Source organism: Bos grunniens, chromosome X (genome assembly GCF_055505025.1).
Source record: "Bos grunniens cultivar Pamir isolate PY7600 chromosome X, Bosgru_T2T1.0, whole genome shotgun sequence".
Taxonomy (NCBI): Eukaryota; Metazoa; Chordata; class Mammalia; order Artiodactyla; family Bovidae; genus Bos; species Bos grunniens.
In genome coordinates this window covers 37,038,824-37,065,792 of record NC_141194.1, presented here as the reverse complement: position 1 = coordinate 37,065,792, position 26,969 = coordinate 37,038,824, and the positions used below count along the sequence as shown (strand labels likewise).

Sequence of the window (26,969 nt, the reverse complement as noted above, 5' to 3'; positions counted from 1 at the left end):
GGTCTGAATGCACAGACTAGCGTTCTCAAAGTGGAGTGTTACAGTAAATCCCTACATATGAACAAATTCCATTCTGAGAGTGTGTTTGTAAGTCCAACAAAGTTAACCTAAGTACCCAACAGTATAGTTGGCTGTTATTTATGTGAGAAGTTTGTAATACTTCTATGTGTAATACTTTTATGTGTAATACAACACATAAAAAACAAATACAAAAAGAAGACACATTAGTACAGTAGTACAGTTCAACAGCTGGCATATAGGGGCTGGCATTGAGTGAACAGGCAAGAAGAATTATGAAGTGGAGGAGGGAGAGGAAGTGGGAGATGGCAGAGCTGAAGGGCGATCAGCAATAGGAGATGAAGGGCAAGCTGCAATTTCATTCACATCTGATTTAACTGGACATGAAAAAGCACATTGTCATGTTTGAGAGTTCACAACTTGAAGGTTCATGTGTAGGGAACGTACTGTATTTGCATTTGGTGACAGTATAATTCTTCACTGAGTCAAACTGCCTTGTGTATTTCAGGCCATTTAGCATCCCTCAATGCCACTGATTCCCCCACAGTCACTGGGATAACCAGATAGGGCCCCTAGCATTTCCAAACACTTCCCTTAGCCTGATTAGGGGAGGGGGCACATTATAAAATATCAGCACTTGGTTGAGAATCCCTGGATGAGAAAAAGTAACATTTAAATTAAATCTGAAATATATCTTTATTGAAAAACCAAAGATTTCTTCCACAATGTGAATCACATAAGGCATCTGTTTTATGTTCCTTTAACTGTTTAGTAAAATATTGGAAGTGCATTCAGGAAAAGAAGTCTGTGATGAAGAGAAATGCCTTCCCTGAAAACCTCAGTGTGCCACATATGAGAAAAATGACCGTGGATTTCATTTTCTACCAACTTCATCTTCCCTTGTACGAACTGAAGATTTAGATTTGATGCCACCAAGTTTTGAAATGATCTAAGGGAGTCAACAGAGGAAATTCAACTATGGTCTTTGATACATAATAAAGAGAAGTTATTTAGCCCACCAAAACGAAGATTAAAGCAGTTTTGCTTTAGTTACCTGGACTTCTTCTTAAGATGGACTGTCGGACAACATCAGTGCCCAGAACATTGACGTGCTTGAAACGCTTTGCCTTCTCTTCAAAAAACCACTCACCGGTTACAATCCTTAGCTGCCTACTCAAAAGAAAAGAGGAGAGCATTGGAATTCAACTGTTCAGCCAAATAATTAACTCAAAAACCCCTAATTGAGTAAAAGATAGCCAGTTACAGAGTCCATCTCACTCCTTGGAGTAATTTATGGTGATCATAATCCACTGTTAGTTGAATATGTACTATATACAAGGCACTCGCTAATTGCTCTTCATACTTACTATATTTTTATCCACTCTGTAAACATGATTATCCCCATTTTATAGATGAGGAAACAGAGCAATAAAATGATGTGTCTCACACATAAAGCCAGGATCCCACCCCAAGCAGTCTGACCTATAGCTCGACTTCTTTTTTGTTTGGTTTTTTTAATTTTTATTTTATTCAGGTAGAGTGGATTTACAATGTTGTGCTAATTTCTGCTTTAAAGTGATTCAGTTACACATACATACATTCTTTTTCATATCCTTTTCATTATGGTTTATCAGAGGATATTGAATAGTTTCCTGTGATATACAATAGGATCTTGTTGTTTATCCATCCCATATATAATAGTTTGCATCTACCAACCCCAAACTCTGAATCCACCCCTCTCCCATGCCCTTGGCAACTACAAGTCTGTCATCTGTGTCTATGAGTCTTCTGTTTTGTAAATAATTTCATTTGTGTCGTAGATTAGACTCCACATATAAGTGACATCACATGATATTTGCCTATCTCTGTCTGGGTTACTTAACTTAGTATTATAACTTCTAAGTCCATCCATGTTGCTACAAATGGCATTATTGCATTCTTTTTTATGCTATAGTTCAAGTTCTTAACCATGACCTGTGCTAAGTCACCTCAGTCATGTCCAACTCTTTGCACCCTATGGACTGTAGCCCGCCAGGCTCCTATGTCCATGGGATTCTCCAGGCAAGCATACTGGAGTGGGTTGCCATGCTCTCCTCCAGGGGATCTTCCCAACCTTGAGATCAAATCCACATCTTATGTCTCCTGCATTGGCAGGCAGGTTCTTTACAGCTAGTGTCACCTGGGGAGTCCTAACTACCGCATTAGTGAATAAATAAGCTTCAATGGAAACAATGGGGAACAAACGGAAGTTTTGAATTATAAAGGGGCAGTGATCACACTCTGCTTTAGAATGATATCTTGATGTAATATAATGACTGGATTAAAGAGAATGGGACAAAGAGACAGGTTGGCCATGGCAATAGTCCAGGAGAGAGATAGCCAGACTCAAGCTAGGGCAATGACAAGACTAATGACAATGATAAGACTAATGACAAGATCAATGACAAGAGGAAGAACCAAATTAAAAATGTATGTGGTAGAAGGACCTGTCTGGTTTTACAATCAATAGAATGTTGAAGGTGGAAAAGAAAGACCTTGGAACAATCACAACCATGTGCAATGTTTATACAAACCCTTTACCCCAGTTATATAGGCCTATTGATCATTCTTAGAACATGGCCCATATGTTCATCTACTACTTGACCTAAGGCCTCTATGAAAGTGAAACTGAAGTCGCTCAGTCATGTCCGACTCTTTGCTACCCCGTGGAGTATAGCCCGCCAGGCTCCTCTGTCCATGGGATTTTCCAGGCAAGAATACTGGAGTGGGTTGCCATTTCCTTCATCCAGGGGATCTTCCCAACCCAGGGATCGAACCCAGCTCTCCTGCATTGAAGGCAGATGCTTTAACCTCTGAGCTACCAGAGAAGCCCAAGGGCTCTATGGAGGACTGTAATGGAAAATGAGGTTGAAAGGTAGAATTGAGTCACAAAATGGAAAACCCTGAAAGTCAAGCTAAGGAGTTGCAATGCCATTTTGGAGGCAATGGGGAACACTGGCAGATAATCTAAATTTCAAGTTGAATTATAGAATCTCTGAAGTATTATATGGGGTAGAAACCAGAAGCGGACAGGCCAATGAAGAAGTAACTCAACAGATAGGACAGGAAATAATGAAGATGTGTATCTGGGTATCATGGGGGTAAGGAGTGAAAAGAAAGATAAAAGATACTTAGGCCACTATGTAAGCAGATAGGTTACAGAGTCCCTGGCAAAAGATAACCAGGAATGGCTTTCTTGACATAGAATCAATTTTGGCCTGAGCCATTTTGTTATGTGAGCCTGGCTACAGTGCTCGCCCTTGAACAGGTCTCAGCAATTAATGATCTTAAGGGAGGGAATGAAAAAACTCAGGAGAAGCATTCAAGAAACAATGGTGGAGCCATGGGGAGGGTCCTAGTTCCTCAAGGGACATACTTAGCAACGTATCTTTCAGTTCTACAGGAACTAAGGCCCTGACAAGGGTGGAGGATAGGAAGATGATGTTGATCCTTCTGACTCCAACTGAAGCTGGACTCTGTGGACCTTTGCCCCCAATACTATGCTGAATTCTCCTCTGCTCAAGCCCCCTCATGAATACTCATGTACCTTTAGCTTAAAACTTCTGCAATTTTGATGTTGGGAAGACAATGCTTTGAGAAAGATCCCTGGTGTTCCCCTTAATTGTGCGAGTGCTCAGTCACATCTGACTCTTTGTGATCCCATAGACTACAGCCTGCCAGTCCGTCTATGAAATTTTCCAGGCAAGAATACTGGAGTGGGTTGCCATTTCCTCCTCCCAGGGATCAAATCCATGTTTCCTGTATCTCCTGCATTGGCAGGTGGATTCTTTACCAGAGTCACCTGAGAATCTTGTTCTCCTTACTTGCTGCAAGTAATAATAAATACTTCCTTCTTTTGATCCTTGGCTTGGTTGCATCTACTGACTCAACACTCACCAAGAGGTGAACCCAGTTTTCAGGTTAACAACTGAAGATGAAAATCAGCAAGATTGGTGGCAAGTCTGCCATGGCTAAAGTAAAGCAGCTAAGAGTCAAATAGAGATCTCTAGCCCCATAGTATTATATCCATGAGATTCAGTACCTCCTTGACTGAACTGAGAAATTAACAATTGGATCCTAAATTAAAAAAAAAAAAAAAAAACACTCTAGAAAAATATGCCAATTTGTTCTCTCTAGCAATTATCATAAAATACTTACTTATTCATTTATGTCATGTTGTGCAGTATGTGGAATCTTGGTTATCTGACTAGGGATCAAACCCATGCCCCCTGCAGTGGGAGCATGGAGTCCTAACCACTGAACTGTATTTCAGGTGAGTCCCTGAAATACTCCTCCTAAATGTAGGAAAGAAAGATAAGTTACCTATGAAACCCAGTTCCATCACTGGGGAAAAAGTGAAAAGGTTATCCTTGGAGTAAATTATTCATTGAATGACCATAGCTTGTACATCTGAAATTTATCTTCAAGTGGCTAGATCACCTATCAAGAAGCAAGGATTATTGGATTAGCTTCAAAGCTGTATAAAATACAGCAAAAACTAATACTTGAGTTGGTTAATACTTAATACTTGAATGGGCTCTATCTGGATATATCTCAGGTGATCTATAGGCATACATCAGTACTTATGTTGGAAAAGCAGGCAGTAATAAGCAATTCTAAATTCTAAAGGTACTGTACTGCCTCCAGATTTCCAGGCCTTGTTTATTCAATCAAATGCTAAATGAGGTAGTGCTGTGATTGAACTTTGCAGAGGGAACTGAAGTTATTCATCACCTGACCTTAACACAGGAATATGGTCATGGATGATCTGGGTGGGCCCATAGTAGTCACTGAGCCCTTGAAAACAGGAAGAAAATGAAGTTGGATACTGAGAAGCTGTGGAATGGGAAGTCAGAGGGATTCCAAATGTGAAAAGAGGGCTCTGAGATGCAGATATCCACGTGTAAGAACCAGAGGGAGGGTCCTCTAGGAGCAAAGGCTGCCTCTTAGCTAACAGCCAACAAGAAATGGGAGCCTAATTCTCACAGTCACAGGGAATCAGAATCTGTCCACCAAAATGAACTTAGAAGTACAATCTTCCCAGAGCCTCTGGTAGGAACTCAGCCAGCTGACACCTTGATTTCAGCCTAGTGAACCGTGAGTAGAGAAATAAGACAAGCCAACCTAGGTTTCTGAGCGACAGAACTGTAAGACTGAAACTGAGCTGTACCCTATGGGGCTCCTGGGCATGGAAGCCTTTCTGTCGTTTCTTGTTTGTAGGGAACAGACTCCAGACTCCATGACCTAACATGAGTTACAAAGGGCAGACCTGAACAGTTGCTAATCAAGGAAGGGAGGGGATATAACACAAGGGAGGAGCAGCCAAGAAACAATAGTGCAACATTAAGTCCTAGTTCCCTCAAAAGGGATATACATAACAATATCTTTGAGCTCTTTACAGAACTAAAATCCCCCAACAAATGGCAGATGTCAGCAGTCTTCATTTCTAAAAAGACCACCTGTTAGTTAGTTCAGTAGCTCAGTCGTGTCCGACTCTTTGCGACCCCACACACTCTAATCTTATCAGCAACCCTGCCCTTGAAGCTTTGCTGTAAAACTCCTCACCAAATTCTCCAGGATTGACACAGTTTTCCAGGGGCATTAGCATGCTGTGTCCTCCTTTTCCTGCAAATCAATAAAGATATTCTTATCTACTTCACCCAAAACTCTGTCTCCAAGATTCAATTTTGCACTGGTACACAGAGGCTGAGTTTGCAGCATCAAGATCATATATTTACATTGCCTACTGTCCATGGAGTCAGAGTCAGACACGACTGAAGCGACTGAGCACGTATGAGCAAGCTGCTAAATTGTGGCAGTTTGTGATGATGGCCACACAAAACTAAGAATAATTATACATAAAAACCTACTTGTCTTAATGTTCAACTCAGGAAATAATTTGCACAGATTCTAAAAAGATACCTATGAAAAATTCAGAACAATAGGGTAGAGGTAAGCAAACTATGGCTTGTAGGCCAAATTCTTCACTACATATTTCATACAGATTATGAGCTAAGGATTTAGAAAAGGCAGAGGAACCATAGATCAAATTGCCAACATCTGTTGGATTATCAAAAAAGCAAGAGAATTCCAGAAAAACATCTACTTCTGCTTTACTGACAACACCAAAGCCTTTAACTGTGGAAAATTCTTAAAGAGATGGGAATACCAGACCACCTGACCTGACACCTGAGAAATCTGTTTGCAGGTCAGGAAGCAACAGTTAGAATTGGACATGGAACAACAGACTGGTTCCAAATTGGGAAAAGAGCACGTCAAGGTTGTATCTTGTCACTCTGCTTATTTAACTTATATGCAGAGTACCTCATGCGAAATGCCCAGCTAGATGAAGCACAAGCTGGAATCAAGATTGCCAAGAGAAATATCAATAACCTCGGATATGCAGATGACACCACACTTATGGCAGAAAGGGAAGAAGAACTAAAGAGCTTCTTGATGAAAGTGAAAGTGGAGAGTGAAAAAGTTGGCTTAAAACTCAACACTCAGAAAACTATGATCATGGCATCCAGTCCCATCACTTCATGGCAAATAGATGGGGAAACAGTGGAAACGGTGACAGACTTTATTTTTTTGGGCTCCAAAATCACTGCAGATGGTGACTGCAACCATGAAATTAAAAGACGCTTGCTCCTTGGAAGGAAAGTTATGACCAACCTAGACAGCGTATTAAAAAGCAGAGACGTTACTTTGTCAACAAAGGTCTGTCTAGTCAGAGCTATGGTTTTTCTAGTAGTCATGTATGGATGTGAGAGTTGGACTATAAAGAAAGCTGAGCGCCAAAGAATTGATGCTTTTGAATTGTGGTGTTGGAGAAGACTCCTTAGAGTCCCTTGGACGGAAAGGAGATCAAACCAGTCAACCCTAAAGGAAATAAGTCCTGAATATTCATTGGAAGGACTGATGCTAAAGCTGAAACTTCAATACTTTGGCCACCTGATGCGAAGAACAGACTCATTTGAAATGACCCTGATGCTGGAAAAGATGGCAGGAGGAGCAGGGGACGATAGAGGATGAGATGGTTGGATGGCATCACCGACTCGATGGACATGAGTTTGAGTGAACTCCGGGAGTTGGTGATGGACAGGGAAGCCTGATGTACTGCAGTCCATGGGGTCCCAAAGAGTCAGACACGACTGAGTGACTGAACTGATACTGATACTGATGAGCTAAGGATGGTTTTTATACTTTTAAATGGTTGGGGAAAATATTACCCCAAAGCTGAATATTTCATGACCTGTGAAAATTATATGAACAATATTTAAAATTCAGAGTCTGTTAATAAAGTTTTATTGGTACACAGCCATGCTAATTTGTTTATATATTGTCTCTGGCTGCTTTTCTGCTACAACTGCAAACTTGAGTAGTTTTAACAGGAACAACAGAGCCTACAGAGTCTAAAATTCTTACTCTTTGGCATTTTATTTTTTAAAAGATTTGTCAACTTCTGCAATACGACAAAGAATTTACACAAAAAGATACAAGGACAAGGGGAATAACATAGATCAGTGATAGAGAACCACCTAAGAGAGGCATGCCAAAGGCTTGTCTTATTTTTTTGTTTGTTGGGTTTTTTTTTTTTTTTTTAATGGCTGCACCACATAGCATATGAAATCTTAGCTCCCCAAAGATAGAACATGTGCCCCCGGCACTGGAAGTGTACAGGGAAGTTCTGTTTGTTTTGTTTTTGTCATTTTCTTGGGATACAGAGTAAGGTGGACACATATAAATAGCAGTTTCAGGTGTCACAGAAAAGTGAGCCACATCAGGTCTACATGCCCCAGCAAATGGCCCTCCACATTATCATCTTTACCATATATGCCTAGAGCTGGCAACACCTAACACAAATAAGATCTTCCCAGAACTGTTAGTCATTACCTCTTACCATCCTTGTAAGAACAACAACTATAGCCCTTGTATTTGCTCAACTCAAATATGGACCTGAGTCATTTGTTACTTTAGAACTCTGCAACATCAGAACCACCTCTTGGGACTATGCCTCTGCCACTTTCTTGGGTCCTGGAGGTGTAGGTGGAAGGATTAGTTGAAGAACAGGGAACAAATACTGAATGTGTACCATGCACCAAGCCACGTGCTAGGCACTGTATACATGGCATCTCTAATGTTCACTATATGTCATAAAGTAGCTATATCATCCTTAGTTTTCAGATGAGGAAATCAAAGTTCACATGGCTGAAATAACTTGCCCAAAGTTGTACAGTATCATGACAAAAACAGGATTTATACTAAAAGCCCCTACATTTAGCAAAGCTCTTCAGAAAAGAACCAGCTATGACAAGGCTTTGAGTAAGGGTGAAAAGGTATAGAAGCCAAGGAATAACATGCAGTATTTCATATGATGGGCTGTGACTGGCTGTGTGTGCGTGCACACATCTGTGACTATGTCTCTCTGTTTGGAGCAGAGTGACAGGAATAAAGGAGTGAAAGAAGAAATAAAAGAAACATGAAACCTACTATGAACTTTTTCTCTCTGCCATATCAATCTAATATTTCAGAAATACAAAGCTTTGAATAAACAGTGTGTTTCCTACAAGTCACTCTGAAGAGTTTGACTGAAATTGAGTTACACTTGTGACACGTGATTAATGATTACTGAATATTTAGAATTTGCTAGGTTCTAATTTTCTTTAACATTAAACTCTTGGGACCACAAACTTTTGCTTGATGGCTTATTTAAATGTAAAGTCAAGTTCTCCTTAGACTTATAGGGAAAAAGTAGGCAATCATATCCTAAAAAAGAAGAGTGCCCTAAACATTCATTTTTTCCCTTTATTTTCTATTAACTTGCTGGAGAGATCTGAGATAAGATATGGTAGTTAGATACACTGAAATATAACGTTTCCTTCTTATCATTCACAAGGAAGCTAGAATTATTTAATTCATTCATTACATATCAATTATTTATTGCATTCTTGGCTCAGGCAGTAAAAAATCTGCCTGCAATGCAGGAAAGCTGGGTTTGATCCATGGTTCAGGAAGATCCCCTGGAGAAGGAAATGGCAACCCACTCTAGGATTCTTGCCTCAGAAATGTCATGGACAGAGGAGCCTGGTGGGCTACAGTCCATGGGGTCCTAAAAGAGTCAGACATGACTTAGCAATGAAAAAAAAAATAAGGCTAAGAGTACAGAAGTGAAAAAGACGAAAAAGACCCTGGCGTTATGGAGATGATGGTATATATTTACTCCTTTCTTCCTTTCCAACAGGAAAAGTAACAAGAAATCCTTCAACACATTATGAACTCTACAGATAAAGAGAATATCTTTAAAACAGCTAGAGAGGAGAAAAAAACATATTACAAACAAAGGAATGATGATTAGAATGACAGGTGACTTCCATTAGAAATAACGAAAGCTAGAAGCCAGTGAAATGATATCTTTAAAGTTCCGAGAGAAAATATCTATTTAAAATCATGTATCCAGAGAAACCATTGTTTAGGAGTGAGATAAAAGAGTGAGATAAAAAATGTTTCAGTACAATAAAAACTGACATAATTTACCATTAATAGATTTTCACTAAAGGATCTTCTAAAGAGGAGGTAAAGCAATTCCCTAGCGGTCCAGTAGTTAGGACATCGTGCTTTCACTGCTGTGGTCTACAGTTCACTCCCTGGTCAGGAAACTAAGATCCCAAAAGCTGTGTCACATGACCAAAAGAAAGAAAGAAAAAGAGGAAGTAAAGTAGATCTAACATATAAAAAGGAATGGTAACAAATGGAATTGGTAAAACACGTGGATAAATCTAAACAAATGTTGATGTAAAACAAACATGATATCAAAAATGTTGAATTGAAAACAGATGTTTCTAAAACATAGGACAAAAAGTATATATAAGCCTGGGTGAAGACAGTTGGAATTTAAGAATATCAAGTTCCTTTTGTTGATTAGAAGAAGGGTAAAACTAATGATTCATGAAATTAAATATGAATGGTGTAATTTCTAGGGTAACCACTAAAATAAAAACTCATATAATATCTATACTAGTAGAAAGGATAAAATGGAATGAGAAAAATATAGTATTTCCATCAATGTATAGATAATATAAATAAAATCAAATATTAAGTAATTACAATGGATACAAATAGACTAAACTCTATACTTTAAGAAAAATACTGTCAAGTTAAACTTAAAAATTATATATATATAGTATACATGCATAGCTTGTATATATAGCATATATGTATAGCAAATATTTAAATATATATACACATATACAGCATATATTGCATCTATGCTATATAGTCTCCTTGCAAGCATATAGACACAGAAAGGTTGAAAGGCAAATGGTAAGAAAAAAATATACCATGTAAATATTTACCAAAAGAAACTTTATATTACTGTATTAATAGCAGACAAAACAGATCTTAAGGCAAAAGGATTTTTACAAATGAAGGGGGTCACAAACACCTTCAAATCAGTAAAGAATAGACTAACAGCCTAAGAGAAAATTGGGCAATACATAAATGGTCATATCACAGAAAAGGAACCCCAAATGGCCAATAAACCTATGAAAGGATACTCAACATCATTAGTAATCAGAAAAATTCAAAAAAAATCATAGTTAAGATATCCATCTGGATCTACCAGTTGAACAACAATCAAAAATTTTCATGATGCCAGGTGTTGGTAAGATTGTAAAGTTTTATAAAATGTTGGTAGAATTTAAATTGGTACAACAATTATAAAACACAATTTAACATCTTAAAAAGCTGAAAATGTTCATACCATTTTGCCCTACAATTTCATTCCTAAGGCACACTTCCTACAGGAGTTTTCTCAAACATTTTTGACAGATGGTAACTAGACTTATGTTGTACACCAGGAACTAATAGTGTTGGAGGTCAAGTAAGAAAATCTCCAAACGCATAGGGAAAGAGATTATATCTGTGCTTATCAGAGGTGGGGTGGGGGTTGGAAGGAGGGGGAATTGGAAAGAAAAAAAAAGTTTTACATCATAATCCAGAAAATGAATACACATATTCACACACACACACACACAATGAAGTATATGTAGAATTGCATACATATAATTATATGTATACTGACATTTTCTGTTTCCCCTTCTTTTTTTAAATGCTGGCCAGGACCCATCAATGGGTCATGACTCAGTTTTAAAAACCCTACAATAAGGAAACTGCTGTACATGTTTGTTAGGCCATACGTACAAGCAGGTGATACCAGCATTTTTGGGGTAACATTATAAACTAAAACAATAAAAATGTCCATCAACAAGAAAACAGGCACACTGTAGGATGATGCAACAGTGAAGAGGAATGGAATGATATTCACATAACCATAGATAGAGGGACATCCCAGGTGATCCAGTGGTTAAGACTCTATGCAATGGCAGGGGACAGAGGTTCGATCCTTGGTTCGGAAACTGAGATCCCACATGCCATGCTGCACAGCCAAAAAGTAAATTAAAAACAAAAAAAGTAAACATGGATAGATTTCACACACAAAAAAATGCTGAGCTAAAAAAAGTCACAAAGAACACATACAATATAATTTCCATTTCTACAGAATTCAAAATTGAAAAATTAGAAAATATATTATTTAGGGATATATCCAAGTACAATAAAACCATAAAGTAGAGCAAGGGAATAAGAGATGGAAAACAAGAATGGTCTCTTAAACTGAGTGATAAATACATAGATACTTTTTACTATTGTTTAAACAGTATATATAGAGTATCTTGATATATATGATACTTCTACATTTAAAAATCCCTCTAATCTATGTGGGTATTAAGATACTAAACCACAGTGAACAAAGTATTCTAAAAAAGGGAGAAGGCGCTCGCTCATATATGATTAATAAGTGATTTAAAGTAGTATGTCAAAGTACTCCAAACAGCTTCTTATCACCCTCAAAAGTTCCCTGGTAGCTCAGTTGGTAAAGAATTAGCCTGCAATGCATGAGACCCTGGTTCAATTCCTGGGTCAGGAAGTTCCCCTGGAAAAGGGATAGGCTACCCCCTCCAGTATTCTTGCATGGAGAGTCAAATGGCAGAGGACATTGGTGGGCTACAGTCCATGGAGTCTCAAAGAGTTGGAAATGACTGAGGGACTAAGCACGCACACATCACCCCCAAAATCTGTGGCTCAGTTTGGGATTACTACAGTGTGAATTTTCCCTTGTAGCTAGATTATAGAAATTTGCCTTTAAAAAAAAGGAGTGATGTTTAAATGAGTATGTGGCAATTACTAGTACCCATGAGGACCAAAAGATCTCCAGATACACGGGTATAGTTTAACGAAAATTTTGTTCATTGCAATAAAGGAAAACATGTCATGAAAAACCATGGGAAGTCTCGAGAAGAAGGCGTTTGAAAGAATTTAATATAGGATTGGGGGTTATGTTGGGCTTCCCTGGTGGCTTAGAGGGTAAAGATTCTGCCTCCAATGCAGGAGACCCAGGTCCAATCCCTCGGTTGGGAAGATCCCCTGGAGAAGGAAATGGCAACCCACTCCAGGATTCTTGCCTGGAGAATCCATGGACAGAGGATCCTGGCAGGCTGTAATCCACAAGGTTGCAAAGAGTCAGACATGACTGAGCGACTTTCACTTTCACTTGGGGTTATGTTAGGTAATTTTAGGGAGATTTCAAGAGAGCAGGAATTTGCTGTAGACTACATGATGTCAGGGAGCAGGGACAAGGCTATCATTGATAACTTAAGTTTTACCTAAGAGAAGGGCAGTCTAGAAGAAGGCTAAGGCTGTAATTAGTAAGGAAGTAGGAGGAAATTCATATTAACCAAGAAACGGGGATGTGTGATACATTGTGGCTTGACCAGTCACCTTGTTTTCATCTATGCTAAAATAAGATTATGAAGCATTCTTACTGTGTCTCACTTCATCATGGATACACAGTGATCCTGTGGGATGCTGGTGCTCTGAGGTCATTTAAGTCTACTAGGAGAACACAGCCTGCCCCAGATCACCTTCTAACAACATCAAGACCTACATGTAAATGTCAGATCAGTTTTCAGATGTCAGGGTCTGTATTTCTCCTTCTCATAACAAAGCACTATGCATTCCCTCTGTACCCTCTCTGTATATGTTCCAACCACTGGTACTATCGTCTTTCAAGTTAGTGACAGGGACTCATATTTCATCTATCTCAGGTCTATTTCATCTGTTTTCAGTCATCACTACCAATTCATCAAAAATAAAAACACCGGACTCCTCCTTAAACATGACAAAGGCTTCCACAAGGACAAATAGCAGCATGAAATGTCACCACATGGCATGAATATAAATAAGATCAGCTCATCAACATCATATCAGAAGTATTTCATTTTTGGGCTCCTGATCATGTTGTTTTTATATTTGGAGTCTGAGTTCAACTGAGGTGCTAATTAGGAAAACTGATCATTATCGCTGTCTTTGTTGGAAAGCAACTGCCTCCACTAACATAATCATGTGGAATTTTGTAGGTCTCATTAGGATAGCCACATGAACTAACTGGCTGTGTCAGGGTCACTTTTATTCTGTTTCTATAGAGTTAATTTTAAAAGGAGACCAACAGCAGCCAACTTGTTAGAACCAGAAGGGGCTGCAAAAAATGTCAAGGGCTGATCATCCCATTGAAGGAGGTAGCCTCCCTTTATTAGTTTTTGCTGTAATCCTTTTCAGTGCTACAGCAATTAAAGCTCTTTACTTTTACCAAATCCAAGGTAAATGACAACAAAGGTTGTGCTTTCCAACTGATTAGAGAATGAGTCACTTTCTGACTCATCTCATCTCTTAGAGGTCAGGGTGGGAATTTCAATTTTATGGTCTATTGAACATAGAGACAGCCCACTGGCACTATAGCATTCTCTCACAACAAATTAAGGGTGTTCACTGCCAATAGAGTATCATTCATGCTTCCTCTCAAAAACCACTCCATGAATAGCAAACAGGGTACTTCCAACACTGACAGATAATATCTGAGATCACATAGACTCATAGCTGGAGAAATAATGGTCTCTGTTTTCAGTTTTTAAAATGAGGAGAGATTCTGTTTCTACCAAGTGAAACACACATCTTGTAAATTTCCAGCTGTCACACAGATGCTACCACTATAAGTTGTTGTCCAAGCTGGTGCTCTGGGACAACCCAGAGGGATGGGGTGGGGAAGGAGTTTGGAGAGGGATTCAGGATGGTGGGACACATGTACAACCCATGACTGATTCATGTCGCTGTATGGCGAAAACCACCACAATATTATAACTAACCTCCAATTAAAATAAATAAATTAACTTTTTAAAAAGAGGTATAAGAACCATACCTTGAAAGCTGTTTTTTTCTCAGAACATTGTAATGCACAAATACAGAATTTATTCTAGTGATGAGATAATAATGTAATAAACTCCTCCTCCTTAGACTATGAAACCATTGAGGGTAGTCTATGTTTCATCTATCTTTGTATCCTTATCCGCTAGTATTCCAACAGGTTATCAATAATTGTTGTAGTGAGGATGGACAGATGGGTCAAAAGATAGGGCAAGTGGATAGGTGGATAGTTGGGTTTATTAAGTTATTATCACATCAAAGAAAAAAAGAAGTACAAGTAATTCTGAGGTTCTGTATTGAGGTTTTAACATCCCCTCAGGAAGACACAGACCTTTCATTTTTTTATTATTTATTCTTATATCCTTCTGACAACAACTTGTCATATCTTTCTGTGACAGCTGGAAATTTACTCTCTTCAGAGGGCAAATATGTGTGCCTGATGTGTGTCCATGCATATGTGCGTGTGTGTGCGTTAATTCCGAAGAAAACCACATTTGTTCCATAACATGCTTAAGCCTGAAATGCTTTAAGTGGGGCCTTGCCATCTATTTACTCATCATTGAGTATTTATCATAGGTATTCTTTTAGGCACTAGAACTACTTCATTCAACACTACAGATAATAGGCCCTGCTCTCATGGTTGTGAAGCTTATATTCTAGTGGAGGAATAGGAAAGTATATACCATATAAGTATTAAGGGAAAAAAAAAACACAGGAAGGGATTATGTTAGTTATGTTAGGTAAGCTAACTTCCGTAACAAACAACTTGCAAATTCCAACGACTTAACACATTAAAAGTTTCTCTCTATATACATATATAACCTAATATTGATCTGACCAGATTGAGGGGAAATTTTTTATGAATTAGACCTCCAGTTACCATCTATACTGACTACCAGATGAGCTGATGGCAAAACTTTCAATTAGCAATGCATGAATACACAAACCTCTTGGGTCTTATATTGAAAAGAGTGTTTCAGTAATTACAACTGACATTTAGAAATTAAAGACAAAATTCCTCTCCCCATACAAAAGCTTGAGGCAACTCCTGATTGATTGAAAGGCTCATGAGTCACAGTCCCTCGTTACTGTTGTGTGAGCAAATGAGGGTTCAGGATGTAGAGAAGAGGTAAACAGAAATGGAATAAAAACTGAAAATGATAAAATATTAGGGATCAAATAAACTAATATGGTATAAGAAATGGAGAAACAGTTACTGAGATATTCCTTATAAGTCTTCAGACTCTGCAATTAGTAGGTCAGTCATTTGTTAAAATCCCTTTTCCTTTCATCACTTGAAATAACAAACCTCAACTTGGCAGAGTTTGGTGGGAAAAGAACTTGGTGGAAAAACAAACAAATTTTGATATTTATTCAATCCAACTGTACTAACACACATTCTGAACTCTTGGTGAGCTTATTTCCACTATTTATAATACAGAAAATCAATCACCTCTCTTATCTAATTGGTATATATTTTGAGACCTTGTAGGACTATTAGTATTATCCAGGAATAAATGTGATCTCAAAACAGATCCACTCTCTCAAGGACTAAGGCTTCAATTTTGAAATTAGCTTAAACCATGATCTGATTAAGGTAATCTTGAATATTTACAGGCCCTATCCAATTTCCTTGCTAGAAAAAAAAAAGTATATTCTCAATTGATACATATTATTAAACAGAGTCTCACTAAGCTTTCAGTTCAGTTCAGTTTAGTTCAGTGGCTCAGTCGTGTCCGACTCTTTGGGACCCCATGAATCACAGCACGCCAGGCCTCCCTGTCCATCACCAACTCCCGGAGTTCACTCAGACTCAAGTCCATCAAGTCAGTGATGCCATCCAGCCATCTCATCCTCTGTTGTCCCCTTCTCCTCCTGCCCCCAACCCCTCCCAGCATCAGAGTCTTTTCCAATGAGTCAACTCCTCGCATGAGGTGGCCAAAGTACTGGAGTTTCAGCTTTACAGTTTTTCAAACATGGTTGACCCTTGAATAACATGGGTATGAACTGCTCAGTTCCACTTACACATGAAATTTTACTATCCATGATTAGTTGAATTCAAGGATATGAAAATAGTTATGGAAAGGGTAACTAAGTAGTAAATCTAAGTGAAATAATGACTATAAAATAACAATATTTTGTGGGATTAATTATGTTATAGACTGAATGTACCCCTTCCATAATAATTCATATATTGAAATGTAACCCCCAGTGCAATGGTTATTTGGATGGAGTCTTTGGGAAGTGATCACTCCCTTTATAAAAAGATTCTCCAGAGAGTTCCTTTGTCTCTTCTGCCCTCTTCTGCCAGGTGAGGACACAGTGGGAAGACAGATGGCTATGAACCAGGAAGCACACCCTCACCAGACAACAAATCTCCCAGAACCCTGATCTCCAGGACAGTGAAAAATATATTTCTGTTGTTTAACAGCCACCTAGTCTATTACATTCTGTTACAGCCACCTAAATAGACTAAGACAAATCATACATACATACATAAATACATATATGTATATACACACACACTCAGCTATGTGTATATATGTGCATGCATAGATATAGATATACAAATATTTAAAATATACAATAGCACTAGGAGGGGAGTAAAGGCAATCAAAGTGTTTTTAAGTCCTGACATTGTCTTTGAAGTACCAAAACTACTAATTAATACTATATGTTAACAAGTCAAGGATGTATGCTGTAATCTCTAGAGTAATCATTAGATGAGTAGTAAAAAATGTATAAATATTAGAGGAGATAAACAGAAAAATATTGCAACAACCTAAATGAAGGCAAATGAGTAAAGATAAAAGAACAGAATAGATGGGACCAAAAAAAGAATAAGTAAAAGGGTGGTAAATTTTAAATAAAATATATGGGTTATGTTATTACTACAAATGGGACAAATATCCTAATTAAATGACAACTGTCAGCCTAGATTTAAAATATGCACACACGATAATATTCCACTTATAAGAGACATATGGCAAATATAAGGAAAGAAAAAAAGTTGCAAGTAAAGGATAAAGAGGATTCCCCAGGCATATGCCAACCAAAAGAAAGCAACTGAGGCCATACTAATTATAAAGTAAACTTTAAAAGGAAAAAATCATAACTAGAGATAAGAGAGTTTTCATAATTATAAAGGTTTCTGTACAACTATAAAATCTCACAATTCTAAATACTTAAGCAATCAAGACTCTAAATTCAACATACACAAAGCAAATATTATCAAGTTAAAAAGGAAAATAGAAAATCCACAATCATTATTGAGAGACATTAGCATATATTTCCCTCAATATCACATAGAATATATAGATTAAAAAATCAGTAGAGATATGGAAGATTTGGACAACACAATTAACAAATATCATTAAAAGACAAAACTAAGATATTCAAATCAATACTGCAGAATGCATTTTTTCAAGGAAATTGGAACATTTAACAAAATTGAAGATTTTCTGGGCTGAATTTCAAAGAATGAAATCATATAGAGTATGTCCTCTGACCAAAGTGAAATAAAGCTAATTTCAATATCAAAAAGATGTCAAAAGTCCCCATGAAGTTAGATATCAAAAGATAATTGTAAATAACTCGTAGTTGGGGAAAAAAAAGGTGACAGAAATTAGAAAACAGAATGAAACCAATATCATAAAAAATAATGGATATGAAAATGTGTGAGATGCAGCTAAAGCAGTGCAAACAGGGAAATTCATATCCTTAAATGTATATGTTAGAAAAGGACAAAGGATGGAAAAAATGTAGTATCTAAACATATGAATCAAAACACTATTAATGAAAAATTCTAAAAAAGTAAAAGAACAAGAAATGAATAAAATTGAAAACAAATATGCAATACAGAAAGAAAAAAAGATGTTAAGTGTTAGAAAAGAAGACACACTTGTGCAAAAATAAAATTTGAATGGTGCCACAGGAATTATTTTAATTAATAAGTGGGTTTAACAAGATTTCCAAATACAAAGTTAGACTACCCAAATCAACTGCATTTCTCCATATCAACGACAATTAGAAAATAAAAAAAAAATTTAAGGATACTATTTATAATAACACAAAAATCAAATACTTGGATTAAATCTAATGATATGTAAGATGTATCAGGAAAATTATTATATGAAATATTACTAAAAGAAATTAAAGGTAAATGAATGAAAGGGCCCATAGTGTTTGTGGGTCAAAAGACTAAATATTGAAAGACATCAATTCTCTCCATAACTTTCTGTAGATGTAATGTCCCTATAAAAACGCTAGTAGGACCTGTTTTCTGGAAAGCTGATTCTAAATGTATTTGAAAATACCAGAGACCAATAATAGCCAGGGCATTTTGAACAAAAACAGCAAAGTGGCAAGCCCACTGGATATAAAGTTTTATAAAGCTACACTGAATTAAAATAACGTGTCATTGGTACATTACACATGTAATAGAGTAGTCAGAAATGAAACTTGATTTGTGAAGGTGACACTGTAGAGAAATGAAAAAATGGTCCTTTCAATAAATGTTGCTGGATCAAATGGATATTCATATCAAAATATAAAAATGAATCTGTAACTCACAACACATGCAAAAATCAGTTCCAAGTAGATTGTAAGTCTAAAAAGGTAATACAATAACACTTACAGGAGATCACACGGAAGAATATTTTCATCAACTTTTACAAAAAGCTTTTTTTTTTTCTGTTAGGATACAGAAAGAAAAAACCCACTAATCTCATACAGGAAAAGATGAACAAATTGAGTTACTAAAAAATTAGAGATTTCTGTTCTTCAATACACCACTGAGACAATGAAAAGGAACATCAGAAGTTGGGGAAAAAATATCTGAAACACAAGGAACCAACATGGTTTGTACACAGAATATATAAAGAACCCCTTCACACTAGTCAGTAAAAGGCTGATAACCTAACAGAAAAAAGGCAAGAGACCTGAACCAGCACTTCACAGAAAAGGATGTTCAAATGGTCAGTCAACATATGAAGATATCCTCATTCTCATTGGTAATAAAGAAAAATGCAATTAATCTGCTACATACCCAACAAAATTAGAAAAATAGAAAAACAAAAACACTGTTGTAAAAATATAAAGTAACAACACTCATGTATTGCTAGTGAGAGGATAAGTTGGCACAACCACTTTGGGAAACAAATTGGCATCGTGGAGCTTCCCAGGTGGCACAATGGTAAAGAATCACCTGCTAAGGTAGGAGACATGGGTTTGATCCCTGATCTGGGAAAATCCCCTGGATGAGGCCCTGGTAACCCACTCCAGTATTCTTGCCTGGGAAATCTCATGGACAGAGAAGCCTGGAGGGCTACAGTCCACAGGGTCACAAAGAGTCAGACATAACTTAGCTACTAAACAACAACTGAAATGAAACACATGCATAAATTATATGACCCAGAAATTTTACTATGTACATATTCAATGGAAATACATACACATATGTACCAAGAGACATGTGCAAGAATATTTATAAGAGGTGAAAGCTAGAAACATCCCAAATATACATCAATGATAGAATGGTATATGAATTCTTATATAGTTATAAATACAGTGTTAACAAAACACTACAGTGAAAATGAGTGAAATGAGTATACAAGTGAAAATGAGTAGACATCTGCCAAATGCAACAAAAATGGATGTCTCACAAACATAATGTTGACCGAAAGTAGTTATGAACAAATACATACATCCTGTATGAGTCAATTTAAAGTAAAAAAATTTATTTTTTTTATATTTTAAGTATAAAATGAACAATTTAAACAATTAAAATCAATTTAAAGCATAAAATCAATTTAAAGTATAAAAAAGTCAAAGTTAACCTATGGTCTTAGCAGGATAATATTTATCATTGGAGAATAAGAAGGGACTAGTGATTGGGAGGAGGAAGAAGAAAAGCTTCTGGGGCATCAGTAGCATTTCTATTTCGTTGCCTGAATGGTAGTTACATAGAAACTGTGATAATTTGCAAAGCTGTACATCAGTGCTTCTCAAAGACATTTGCTCTTTACGGGACATGTGGCAATGTTGGCAGGAATCTGTCATTGTCACCACTGAAAAAGGGAGGAGTGCTACCAGTGTCTCCTGGGCAGAAGCCATGAACACTGCTAAACATCTTATAGTACCTAGGACAGCCCCTCCCTCCCCCACAAAGAACCATATTGCCAAGAATTTCAGTGATGCTGAAATCGAGAAACCCTGTTGTACACTTGCCATTTATGTCCTTTTGTGTAAGTTAACTCTAGTTAAAAACAAAAGCCATGTGCATTATGTTTTCATTAAAAAAAAAAGGGGGGTGCTAGTCTCTTTCCAAGTTTTCCTCTTCTGATTTGTTGTCCGCAGCAGTGGTCACTAAGAGTGGAGAGGGATAAATGCTCCTGCAAAATTATATAGAGGCAAAACTATAACTGAGGAAATTCTGTCCATTATTTCCTCTGTAAGTCATTATTTGACTATACAGTCATAGTCGCTCAGTCGTGTTTGACTCTTTGCGATCCCATGGACTATAGCCCGCCAGGGTCCTCTGTCCATGGGATTCTCCAGGCAAGAATACTGCAGTGGGTTGCCATTTCCTTCTCCAATTTGACAATACTGGAAGAGCCTTTATATCCAACTCTGAAATGTGAAGTAAAGGGGAGCAGAGTTGGAAAGACCCATTATTTCACACTGAGAAAAACTTTCTGAGAAGAGTTCAGGGTCTAAAATAGTGAGTTTTACATTATGCACTTGAGTCACAGATATATCATGCTCCTTTTAAATAGAAAGCAAAGTGCATTACTGATACTTTTTCTGTACACATATATGGAGAAATATCCCAAGTAAACAATTTGATTTCATGGGAAAGACAGGAAGATATACTGAGTTATTTTTGCACCTTGATTTGCAGATTACTAAACCCAGTTACCAGCAAATTTGGAAAACTCAGCAGTGGCCACAGGACTGGAAAAGGTAAGTTTTCATTCCAATTCCAATAAAAGGCAATGTCAAAGAATGCTCAAGATCAGATCAGATCAGATCAGTCGCTCAGTCGTGTCTGACTCTTTGCGACCCCATGAATTGCAGCACGCCAGGCCTCCCTGTCCATCACCAACTCCCGGAGTTCACTCAGACTCATGTCCATCGAGTCAGTGATGCCATCCAGCCATCTCATCCTCTGTCGTCCCCTTCTCATCCTGCCCCCAATCCCTCCCAGCATCAGAGTCTTCCAATGAGTCAACTCTTTGCATGAGGTGGCCAAAGTATTGGAGTTTCAGCTTTAACATCATTCCTTCCAAAGAAATCCCAGGGCTGATCTCTTTCAGAATGGACTGGTTGGATCTCCTTGCAGTCCAAGGGACTCTCAAGAGTCTTCTCCAACACCACAGTTCAAAAGCGTCAATTCTTTGGTGCTCAGTTTTCTTCACAGTCCAACTCTCACATCCATACATGACCACAGGAAAAACCATAGCCTTGACTAGACAAACCTTTGTTGGCAAAGTAATGTCTCTGCTTTTGAATATGCTATCTAGGTTGGTCATAACTTTCCTTCCAAGGAGTAAGTGTCTTTTAATTTCATGGCTGCAGTCACCATCTGCAGTGATTTTGGAGCCCCCCAAAATAAAGTCTGACACTGTTTCCCCATCTATTTGCCATGAAGTGATGGGACTGGATGCCATGATCTTTGTTTTCTGAATGTTGAGCTTTAAGCCAACTTTTTCACTCTCCACTTTCACTTTCATCAAGAGGCTTTTTACTTCCTCTTCACTTTCTGCCATAAAGGTGGTGTCATCTGCATATCTGAGGTTATTGATATTTCTCCCAGAAATCTTGATTCCAGCTTGTGTTTCTTCCAGTCCAGCATTTCTCATAATGTACTCTGCATATAAGTTAAATAAACAGGATGACAATATACAGCCTTGACGAACTCCTTTTCCTATTTGGAACCAGTCTGTTGTTCCATGTCCAGTTCTAACTGTTGCTTCCTGACCTGCATACAAATTTCTCAAGAGGCAGATCAGCTGGTCTGGTATTCCCATCTCTTTCAGAATTTTCCACAGTTTATTGTGATCCACACAGTCAAAGGGTTTGGCATAGTCGATAAAGCAGAAATACTACCGCACAATTGCACTCATCTCACACGCTAGTAAAGTAATGTTCAAAATTCTCCAAGCCAGGCTTCAGCAATACATGAACTGTGAACTTCCAGATGTTCAAGCTGGTTTTAGAAAAGGCAGAGGAACCAGAAATCAAATTGCCAACATCCTCTGGATCATCAAAAAAGCAAGAAAGTTCCAGAAAAACATCTCTTTCTGCTTTATTGACTATGCCCAAGCCTTTGACTGTGTGGATCACAATAAACTGTGGAAAATTCTTCAAGAGATGGGAATACCAGACCACCTGCCCTGCCTCTTGAGAAACCTGTATGCAGGTCAGGAAGCAACAGTTAGAACTGGACATGGAACAACAGACTGCTTCCAAATAGGAAAAGAAGTTTGTTAAGGCTGTATATTATCACCCTGCTTATTTAACTTATATGTGGAGTACATCATGAGAAACGCTGGGCTGGAGGAAGCACAAGCTGGAATCAAGATTGCTGGGAGAAATATCAATAACCTTAGATATGCAGATGACACCACTCTTATGGCAGAAAGTGAAGAGGAAATAAAGAGCCTCTTGATGAAAGTGAAAGAGAAGAGTGAAAAAGTTGGCTTAAAGCTCAGCATTCAGAAAACTAAGATCATGTCATCTGGTCCCATCACTTCATGGCAAATAGATGGGGAAACAGTGGAAACAGTGGCTGACTTTATTTTTGGGGGCTCCAAAATCACTGAAGATGGTGATTGCAGCCATGAAATTAAAAGACACTTACTCCTTGGAAGGAAAGTTATGACCAACCTACATAGCATATTACAAAGCAAAGACATTACTTTGCCAACAAAGGTCCATCTAGTCAAGGCTATGGTTTTTCCAGTGGTCATGTATGGATGTGAGAGTTGGACTGTGAAGAAAACTGAGCACCAAAGAATTGACGCTTTTGAACTGTGGTGTTGGAGAACTCTTGAGAGTCCCTTGGACTGCAAGGAGATCCAACCAGTCCATCCTAAAGGAGATCAGTCCTGGGTGTTCATTGGAAGGACTGATGCTGAAGCTGAAACTCCAATACTTTGGCAACCTCATGCAAAGAGTTGACTCATTGGAAAAGACCCTGATGCTGGGAGGGATTGGGGGCAAGAGGAGAAGGGGACGACAGAGGATGAGATGGCTGGATCGCATCATTGACTCGATGGACATTAGTTTGAGTACACTCCAGGAGTTGGTGATGGACAGGGAAGCCTGGCATGCCGTGATTCATGGGGTCGCAAAAAGTAGGACATGATTGAGCGACTGAACTGAACTGAAACCCAGTTTTGGACTTCTCAGGCTGCACTAGTGGTAAAGAACCCGCCTGCCAATGCAGAAGATGCAGGTTCAATCCCTGGGTTTGGAAGATCCCCTGGAAGAGGGCACAGCAACCCACTCCAGTATTCTTGCCTGGAAAATTCCATGGGGCCATAAAAAGTCAGACAGGACTGAGCACACACACCCTAAGAAGCTGGGTGGAGCCAAGTGTGGCTCTAAGAAAGCCTGAGGGTGGTGTTCAGATGCGGGAAGAGACCACATTCTGTGAGGCTTCCAACTGTATAATGTTTCTGTCTCAGACACACACAAATACACATCACACCCTGCCAAAGCACTACTGAACTTCTAGTGGGGCTATACTTTCAATTCTATTCTCTATCGCTACCTTTTATGTATTCTTCCTCCTTGCTTTCCCCTTCCCCAACTCTTCAGTCATCAAAACTGACTTTGCACACAAAGGCAAGAAACTCACGCGACTCTCGCACAGATGGTGCACCGCCAGCTGCCATCAAGGCCTGAGACCCGGCACTGGCTGCACACTCTGAGGGAGCAGGCCTGGCACGGGTCTCCCCGATCGAATATCAAGCCCAGGTTTCTCTGACAGTGGGCACAGACCCTGGTGGTCTCCTGTTGAGTCTTCCCACTTCTGCGTTTTGCTTCCAAGAGTTCATTCTTCAGCTTCCTGGAAGGAGACGGAAAAAAATCACTTACAAAAGAGGAGCAGAGCTATCTATATCTAAGGGATGTGTTCACTGGGGAGACTATTTGAAAGGATCAAGGAGTTACATTCAAGTGACTTTCAAAAATCCATAATTTCTTCTTCCAGAATCAATAATCCTTTGATCTCATTAGTGGAAAAGTATGTTTGTGTCTTACTCTTGGATTTTGAAATCTTATCCAGGCACTTCTATTTGCTATTAGTATTTATTTACATTCTATGCTAACTTCTCCAGGGTGTCTTTGATACCATAACAAGGGAGCACAATGCTATGTTGTCTCCTTGCCTAGATATGAGGCTAGAGTGTGAAATCAAACTTGGCATCATGGGTGCTTTCTTTAAGTCAGGGGTCCCCAACCCTCAGGATCTAATGCTCGATTATCTGAGGTAGAGCTGATATAATAATAATTGAATTAACTGCACAATGGGCTTTCCTGGTGGCTCAGATGGTAAAGAATCTGCCTGCAATGCAGGAGACCTGGGTTCCATCCCTGGGTTGGAAGATCCCCTGGAGAAGGGTACAGCAACCCACTCCAGTATTCTTACCTGGAGAATTCCATGGACAGAGGAGACCGGCAGACTGTCCATGGGGTCACACAGAGTCGGAAACGACTGAGCGACTAACACTTTCACTTTAAGTGCACAATAAATGTAATATGCTGGAATCATCCCCAAAGCACCCCACACCAGGTCCATGTAAAAACTGTCTTCCACGAAACTAGTCCCTGATACCAAAAAGGTTTGGGATTGCTGCCTTAAATGAGCCAATGTGAACTTTGCTACAAAGACATTGCCCATCATTGAATATCAAACAATTGCCACTAACCCATGGGCTTTGCTGTTAGATATACATTTGTTTGAATCCTGGGTCCATCATGAATTACCTATTCAAACGTAAACAATGATTTACCGACTCAACTTCGGTCTCTTCATTTCAAAAACAGGAGTAATAATATCCCAAAGTGACCATTTTTAAGACTAAGTAAGAAAATATATGGGAAGATACCAGCTTGTTTCCTGCCACACAAGTACTAAATAAATGCTATTTCTATGCCCCTCCTTTTACTATATGACATGATCTATTTACATACGCTTTAGAAAATAGCTATTCAAAAGGAAGACTACTCAGTCATTAAAAAGGATAATGCCATTTGTAGCAACATGGATGGACCTAGAGATTATACTGAGTTAAATAAGTCAGAAAGAAAAAGACAAATACCACTTAAAGGTGGAATCTAAAATATGATGCAAATGAATTTACTTACGAAACAGAAACAAACTAATAGACAGAAAACAAACAGATGGTTACCAAAAGGAAAAGGGCATGGGGGAGGGACAAATTAGGAGTGTGGTGTGAACAGACAGAAACTATTATATATAAAATAAACAATAAGGTCCTACTATATAATATTCAATATCCTGTAGTAATCCATAATTGAAAAGAAAACAAAGTTCTCCCTTTCTTGTCCAATTGAGTACAAATGACAAGAATACACAACACATGTTTTCTACTCCCTGATTTAGAACTTACAAAGCATCCTTATGTCTTTTTTTTCATGAACAACCGGCTCCTGAAATTGGGTGTAAGAAAAGCTCCACACAATTTACTTTAAAAAACCTGTAAAAGCTACAACTTTTAAAATGAGATGAATTCTCATTTGAAAACTCCAATTGTATTATTTGGAAAATAACAACAGACCTTTCTAGGTGGTGCAGTGGTAAAGAACCTGTCTGACAATGCAGGAAACTCAAGAAGACACAGATTTGAACCCTGGGTCGGGAAGATATGCTAGAACAGGAAATGGCAACCCACTCCAGTATTCTTGCTTGGAAAATCCCATGGAGAGAGAAGCCTGGCAGTCCAAGGGGTTTCAAAGAGTCAGATATGACTGAGTGCACACATGCGTGCATGCACGCGTGCACACACACACACAGAAACCTTTAAACACATCAGGGCACAGGAGAAATAAAACACTGCCTAGTCATAATCTGTAACACTTAATGCAACAATCATAAAGAAAAAAATGATCAAAATGAGTGAAACAAAGAATAATCGTAGACTGCAGTCCTATCCCAGTAGGATAGTGGGCCAAAGAATAAGAAATTGAGAACATGGGGTATTTCAGGATACTCCAGAGACAAAAAAAATAAATAAATAAATTTTATGATCACGTGCCTGAAGTTTAACTACTTGGTTGCTCCTTAAACTAGAGCTTGAGACCATTTGGAGAAGTTATGGCCATAAAGTCAAATATTTAGATTGCATTTTTCTTTGTGTTCTATTCACAGGCCTTCATTTAGCAATCAGTGTTCACTTAGCTCCCAGTTCCAAAGTCTGAAAAGATGTGGGCCACCAAAGGAAGGACACAGAGAACCAAGAATTTCAAGGTCCAAACACGTCAGTTGGGAATTCCTAAGACAACCAGCATTAACTGTCCCACATATTCTGAGAGGAACCTCTGAGACTGTGGGGAAACCTGGGAAG

The 26,969-nt window shown here is 38.3% G+C and overlaps 1 protein-coding gene across 14 annotated transcripts in view; it reads right to left on the bottom strand.

Moving 5' to 3' along the window:
* SYTL5 (synaptotagmin like 5) overlaps positions 1-26,969 on the bottom strand; it is a 291,370-nt gene that overhangs the window by 92,033 nt on the left and 172,368 nt on the right. For all 14 annotated transcript variants that reach the window (XM_086387667.1, XM_086387662.1, XM_086387666.1 and 11 more), the window contains 2 exons: positions 24,239-24,448; positions 1,073-1,188 (listed from right to left, as the gene is read on the bottom strand). In XM_086387667.1, coding sequence (XP_086243793.1) covers positions 1,073-1,188; positions 24,239-24,448 — 326 coding nt within the window. The remainder of the gene's footprint in view (positions 1-1,072; positions 1,189-24,238; positions 24,449-26,969) is intronic.